Source organism: Montipora capricornis, chromosome 10, assembly GCF_036669925.1.
Source record: "Montipora capricornis isolate CH-2021 chromosome 10, ASM3666992v2, whole genome shotgun sequence".
NCBI lineage: Eukaryota > Metazoa > Cnidaria > Anthozoa > Scleractinia > Acroporidae > Montipora > Montipora capricornis.
The window spans coordinates 68,761,216-68,768,715 of NC_090892.1; the positions used below are offsets into that span (position 1 = coordinate 68,761,216).

General features: G+C 39.6%; 1 protein-coding gene across 6 annotated transcripts in view; it reads left to right on the forward strand.

Annotated features, from left to right (window-relative positions):
- Positions 1–7,500, forward strand: part of LOC138022241 (probable inactive protein kinase DDB_G0270444) — a 38,534-nt gene that overhangs the window by 9,525 nt on the left and 21,509 nt on the right. For 4 of the 6 annotated variants that reach the window (XM_068869309.1, XM_068869308.1, XM_068869311.1 and 1 more), the window contains exons 5-8: positions 2,421–2,465; positions 3,722–3,751; positions 5,041–5,100; positions 5,545–5,574. In XM_068869309.1, coding sequence (XP_068725410.1) covers positions 2,421–2,465; positions 3,722–3,751; positions 5,041–5,100; positions 5,545–5,574 — 165 coding nt within the window. The remainder of the gene's footprint in view (positions 1–2,420; positions 2,466–3,721; positions 3,752–5,040; positions 5,101–5,544; positions 5,575–7,500) is intronic. The other 2 variants (XM_068869312.1, XM_068869313.1) reach the window with 2 other exon arrangements.

Sequence of the window (7,500 nt, forward strand, 5' to 3'; positions counted from 1 at the left end):
GAGCGCGATGCTCAACGAGTTTGCTGGAATTCGAAAAGTATCTAATGAGTCTCTTGGCCGAGACGAAACGCCGCCTCATACCAGCCACGAAATTTAATTTCGTCACAAGTACTTGACAATTTTTTATTGCATATAACTAGTAATTGTATATATAATAATTGTATAATATTGTCCTCCTCCCTATAATAGCGTTTTTGCTAATTAATTGGGTTGACAAGAAAAGTGTAGAACTATATGTAATTTATTAAAGATTGTTGTTGCTGTTTGTTGAACTCGGATAAAACGGACACTACAATACAATCGTAAATCATTCGTAAACCGTGAACTCCTAAAAGCACACAAGACTCAAGTGTTCATTAGGCTCAGAAAACCGAGTCCCCAAGCCGACCAAATTCCCCCCAATCAATTACCGACTACTTATAGAAAAAGAAAAAGTTTATTAGATAACCCCTGGATTCTCCGAACACGCTCCCAGGAAAAGAAAAAAATTAAGATTCTGATAGTTAAAGTAAGCCTTCACTAAATGACTGAAAGGGTTTGATCTTCAAGGGAAGAAAATATATTATGGGTTAACAGCGGGGGCCCAACGTGTAAATAGCCATAGTTTTTGTAGGGCATTCATGATGAGTATTACTGTTGCGCTTTACAGTCTTGTTCTTGTATGTGATACCTAGTGATATTATGAAATAAATTATTCACTCTTTAAACAGGAAATAGATCAAGAAAAGGAAATTTTAAGAGGGCAGTTAAGGGGCACATTATTGGAACTGTTGAGACAGAGTTGGGTGTGTCGGAAAGTACCATCTTCAGGCGAATGAAGACGTATGGTCTTTCAGCTCGTCAGAATGTGGCTCTATCTGATCAAGAGCTCGAGGATAAAGTAAGAGAACTGCTAAGAGAGTTTTCCAATGCAGGTTACCGCATGGTAATTTCTCAGCTCAGTGTTACTGGTTTGAGACCAGCACAGCTCCGTGTCAGGGAAGCAAATGATGGAAGTCGATGGAAATAACACACATACACACATTAAATACAAAAAGAAACTGGTAGCGATTAAAAAAAAGACACACAAATAATAGTATATAGGAAGAGAATTCGCAAAATTGTAAGGTAATAGAATTAAATTTAGCAATTAGGTAACTAAGGCAGGGAAGAGAAAAGCTCAATAAGGTGAGGGAGTTCAACATAGTCATCTTCAGACTGCAAAACGTCTTTCAAGTAAACACTTCATCACTTTCCTATAATTAATTCGGCTAAGTTTTTTTATTGAGGGTGGAATTCAGTTCCAAAATTTTAACACCAAGAGCATATTGCTGAGTACAATGTTTAAAGAACCATGCTCTACTTTCATGAATAAATCATATTCTAGGTATAATTAGGCTTTACCTCTGCTTCATCCTTTGACGGTCGCTCCACGAGGAAACGGAAGAGCGCGCGGTTGTGTTTTGTTAGCAGGTATAGTATACCAGCAAAGTATCTTGGGTATAGTGATCGATTTAATTTGGAAGGGAAATGGTAATCGATTTAATGTAAAGGATTTAATTTGTTCCATTTAGAAAGAAACTGATCTATTTGAAAGGTATCTAATCAATTTGAATAGTATCTGATCGAATTAACCCGTCCGCTGCGAGAAAATGGCAGTCGATTTAGAAAAGGTTTATTGGCTGAATTGGAAGTATGGCGCTCATTTTGGAATGTAGACTCTCGATTTGACAGGTTGAATTTTGACAATATAAACGCGCCATAGTTTTGGAATCCTTAAAAGTTGAATTACACTACAATGGTCTCTCAACTTGGAATAGGAAATTGCTCATGGAAAAAAAAAAAGAAATAATGCGTTAATTTACAGTTGACTCGTTAACTGAATATATAATTGCTTCTTACATTCTACAACAGATTGAGGCATAAAAAGGAACTTTTCAATGCTAGTGACTGCTTTTGGCAGTAGGCGTATTTTTTGCAAATTGAGAAAGACTAGCGCTTATGCAGCCTGTTCAAAACTTAGCAGATATGTATATCGCGCCTCTAATTATGACATAATGCGTAAATTTTCAGTTGACTTGTTAACTGAATATGTAATTGCTTCTTACATTCTACAACTGATTGGGCCATAAAAAGCAGGAATTTTTCAATGCCAGTGAGTTCATGTTGGCAGTACGTGTATTTTCGGAGAAGCATCCTATTCTTTGAACTTAGCAAGTATCATGAATATTGACTGACCCGGCAGGACAGCCTGACCCAATCCCGAGGCATCTTTCTGTTTACTTTTCGGGGTTTGTCAAACTTCTTCAACCAAACTTCGAACGTCCTTAATTCATTTAATGCAGCGTATTTCAAAGACAGACGTATTTTACTGTACATCGAATCATGAAGGTCAAAACTTATCTCTGACCAGGTTTCTCTTCTCTTTGAATTGCATATAGGTTTGCAAAATGAGAAACAGGATTAAGGAATTAGAGGAGGAGAAGGTAAGGAACAGTGAGTCAGAGTAAAATTTTAGCTTCTATTTATGGTTACGTAAAAATGGCGCCTGAAATAGTTGTGGCAGGTCATTCGAAGTGCAGCCGAGAGCAACAAAAGGACGGAAGCAGAAACCTTATTAAAACTTGAGTTTAAATTGTTCATTTCAACCTTCAGAAAACGTTTTCAACCCAAATTCGACGAAACGAGGAATTGGGTTGAAAGAAAAGGAAATCACCGCCCTTATACCGGACAAGTTAGTCGGAATTTAAAAAAAACGCCAGTCTAGATGTTTATATCAGCGGTGATCTACATCTTAAGTTAAAATTTGTATATGCTAGACTGCATGACCTAATGACAAAAGAAACTTATTTGACTTTGGCTTATTTCTTGCCTGTTAACTGCTGATATCGAGGAAATACTCGAAAGAAAGAAAAAAGGTAGGATAAAGCAATTTGCCGTCAAAAGCACGGCTGAATCCGTCTATTGACCCTGAATCGAAAGACAAAAAGGTGTCGAGGTTGACAGCAAGCAATAAGGAATTGCAGGATGGTGGAAAGCACTGAGAAAGTGGAGACAAGTGTGTATCGCGCCTCTAATCATGAAATAATGCGTACATTTACAGTTCACTCGTTAACTGAATATGTAATGGCTTCTTACATTCTACAACTGATTGAGCCATTGTTGTGGAACTAATTCTGTATTGTGTAGACCGATTCTTGTGTGCAATTGTGTACACAACTTTAATGCTTTGTTCGATTGAATAGGACCCTAATTAAATTGTTACCTCTGCATTCCTTTAGGATTGCCGAATATGTATATGTTTTGCTTTTTGCTCTATGTAAAAGGTTACATGTTGATTGTTGGATACTTTCCATTTAAGTTAAACTCTGTGTTGTAAAATCATGTGAGGTGAAGAGCACAACATCCATAAGAAGGAATTTTTTCAATGCCAGTGATTTCATCATGTTGGCTGTAAGTGTATTTTCTACAAATTGAGAAAGACTGGCGCTTATGCAACCTATAGCAAATATCATGAATATCGACTGACCAGTCAGGACAGACTGACTCAAGCGTGAGGCGTCTTTCGGTTATTCGGCTACATTCTAGAATACCTGTTCACTTCTTTTGGTTTGTCAAAATTCTGCCACCAAACTTTGAACGTCCTTAAAGTGCTCATTTAATGCAACCTATAATATAGATTTGTTTTATATCGAATCACGAACGTCAAAACTTATGTCCGTGTTCTCTTTGTACTGCGTAGGTCTTCAAAATTAAGGAATTAGAGAAGGAGGTAAGGAACAGCGAGTCAGAGTAAATATTAGCTTCCAATTTTGGTTACGTAAAAATAGCGCCTGAAATAGTTCTGGCACGCCGGTTCATTCAAATTGTAGCTGAGAGCACTAAATAGGACAGATGCGCAAGCCTTAAAGTTGGAGCTTTTTTTAAAAATTGTTCATTGCAACCGTGCGAAAACGTTTTTAAGCCAAATTCGACGCAACGAGGAATTGGGTTGAAAGAGAAGGAAATCACTGCCCTTATACCGGACAAATTTCTCGTAATTTTGAAGAACGCCAGTCTAGATCAACTAAAACTTTTATAACCTTGGTGATCTACTTCTTAAGTTAGAACGGGTATGCCACAACTTGACCTAATTACAAAGGAAACTTATTTGACTTTGGTTTATTTCTTGCCTGTTAACTACTGATATCGAGCAAGTCCTCAAAAGAAAGAGAAAAGGTGGAATAAAACAATTTCCTGCCAAAAGCAATGCTGAATCCTTCTAATGATCTTTTCACTGCCACAAATGCCATTGACACTTCACTGCGGATATGATCCATTTCATGTATCATTTCATCGTTGATTCATTCCTCACGGGAACATTAGAACCCACAAATGACCAACTCCCAAAGTCAATGGCTTCATAGCTCAGTTGGTGAGAGCGTCGCACCGGTATCGCGAGGTCACGGGTTCAAAGTCCGTTGAATTTCTGAATTTTTTAGGCTTCTTTACGCAATTGCAAAAATTGCGTTGATAACTGCGCGGATCATAGCTCCACTTGATTTCATATCCGCAGTTCATATATGATCAATTTCAGACCATTTCATCGTTGATTAATTCTTCACAGGAACATTAGAACCCGCAAATGACCAGTTCCCAACGTCAGTGGCTTCATAGGTCAGTTGGTTAGAGCGTCGCACCAGTATCGCGAGGTCACGGGTTCAAACCCTGTTGAGGTCCTGAATTTTTCAGGCTTCTTTACGCAATTGAAAAAGTTGCCTTCACAACTGCGAGGATCAGAGCTTCACTTGATTTCATATCCGCAGTTCATATATGATCCATTTCATAGATCATTTCATCGTAGATTTGACTCTGTCTAACGCCAGACGATTTTACTCGTCAATGGGGAACCCCCGGGTGGTTAAAGGGTTGAAGACTCTTTTGTTTATGTTGGAAACACCGCGATTTGCCAATGCGATACTAGCAGAAATTAAAGTGTTTGTTTTTTTTTGGCGAAGAAATTTCAATGGTTTAAACAAAGCTGAAGCGTAAGCTCATTACCCACCTATTCTTTACAAAAAGGTTTCGAGGCTGAGAGCAATAAATAAGGAATTGCAGGATGGTGAAAAGCAGGATGTGGAGGTAAATATGTATCGCGCCTCTAATTATGAAATAACGTGTAAATTTTCAGTTGACTCGTTAACTGAATATGTAATTGCTTCTTACGTTTTACAACTGATTGAGCCATAAAAGGCGGGATTTTTCGATGCCAGTGAGTTCACGTTGGCAGTACTCGTGTTTTTGGAGAAAGACTTGCACTTATACAGCCTATTCTTGGAACTTAGCAAGAATCATGAATATTGACTTACCAGGTAGGACAGACTGACTCAAACGCAAGGCATCTTTCGGTTATTCGGCTAGATTCAAGAATATTTGTTCACTTTTCGGGGTTTGTCAAAGTTTTGCCATCAAACTTCGAACGTGCTTAAAGTGATCATTTAATGCAGACTATTTTAAAGGTAGATTTATTTTATATCAAATCATGAACGTCAAAACTTATGTCCGTGTTCTCTTTGTACTGCGTAGGTCTTCAAAATTAAGGAATTCGAGGAGGAGGTAAGGAACAGCGAGTCAAAGTAAATACTAGCTTCCATTTGTGGTTACGTAAAAATAGCACCTGAAATAGTTGTGGCAGTTCATTCAAATTGTAGCTGAGAGCACTAAAAAGGACAGATACGCAAGCCTTAAAGGTGGAGTTTTTTTTTTAATTGTTCATTGCAACCGTGCGAAAAGGTTTTTAACCCATTTCGACGCAACGAGGAATTGGGTTGAAAGAGAAGGAAATGACTGCCCTTATACCGGACAAGTTTCTCGGAATTTTGAAGAACGCCAGTCTAGATCAACTAAAACTTTTATAATCGTGGAGATCTAAATCTTAATTTAGAACAGGTATGCTGCAACATGACCAAATTACAAAAGAAACTTACCTGACTTTGGCTTACTTCTTGCCTGTTAACTACTGATATATCGAGCAAGTCCTGGAAAGAAAGGGAAAAGTTATGAAAAAACAATTTGCCGTCAAAAGCAATGCTGAGCTCACGGTGGGCGAGAGACTCATTAAACATATCAACTAAAAGGGGCCCCAAGAGGGACCAGAACGCAAAATAAAACTCAACAGTTAAGCCGTCAGAATCGGGCGTTTTGTTCCTATTAGAGAGGCGAAGGGCCTCGGACGCCTCGTTCAAAGAAAGAAGACCCTCTCATGATTCGCGCTCAGCATCCGATAACAGGCGGGTAACGTGCTCAAACAAATGGGATTGGGCTACAGGGTCAATTGGCTCTTCAGAAAATAGGGACGAATAAAAACGCTCGTGATCTTGAATCATGTCAGGAAGAGAAAACCACTTAACCCTGCTGCGAATCTTATAACCCTCGAGCTCGGAATCTAAAGGCGACCGCAGAGCAGCCTCTGAAGTCAGAATTTCAGGACTAGCAGAAATATCGCCCGAAGCCAGACGATTCTTCAAGACAATCAAGCGATTGGTTAGAAAAACTTTCTGGGACGAGAGTAAACGATGTTTACGAAGAGAAAAGGCGATCGCAGTTAGCTTAATGTCATACTTTAAAGACTCTCAAAAATCGCACTGAGAAGCAAAGCATTGCCGAAAGGCCAGAAACTGCTCAATTAAATCCGAAATCTCTGAATAAAAGGATTCATCATCGAGGAGAGAATTGTTGAACTTCCAAACTCCCGAGCCTTGCAGGGGGAGAGCTGAAATATCATAGTCTAAAACAACAAAGTCATGATCTGAGAAAAAGCATGGGAGAATATCGCACCTAGTGACTTGACTACACAGAAGCCGCGGTACCAAAAATGTATCCAGTCTGCTGGCAATTGAAAGGTCTGGTCTGAACCAGGTGAACTGCCTGTCTCGGGGATGCAAAAGATACCAAGCGTCACGGAGGTTACAGCGAGATTTTTGGTCCGAAAAGCCGGAGTCGAGGGAAACCGACCTACCCAATTTTTCAAGCGCCGAGTCAAAACAATTCATATCTCCCCAAATCAGGAGCCGGGAGTTTGGAAGAAAAAAGGACGGGACTGACTGAAAGAAAATCTTTCTCTCATCCGGAATCGTCGGCACATAAAGGTTAACTAGATTAAGATTAAATCGTCACACTTAACAAGTAAGCTGAGAATGCGCCCACTATGATCCTTCTGCCAAACAGAAACATTATTACGAAAAACATCAGAACATAAGATAGCTACCCCCCCCCCCCCTCCCCCTCTCCTCCCGACAACAGGGACCCAGAAGCTGGGGCCCGGCCACGAAGAGGAGAAGGAGCGCAGAACAGCGTCATCGGAAACCATGGTTTCTTGAATGAAACAAATGTCTAGGCGTGAAGCACGAAAGAAATCAGAGACCAGCGAAAACTTACGTTGACTTAAACCCCTAACATTAATCGCAGCGCACTTTAAGAGGGCTAAACTAAGTGGAGGCATCCTCACTTACTACAGACAGACGAGACGACTTGCCCAAAGCA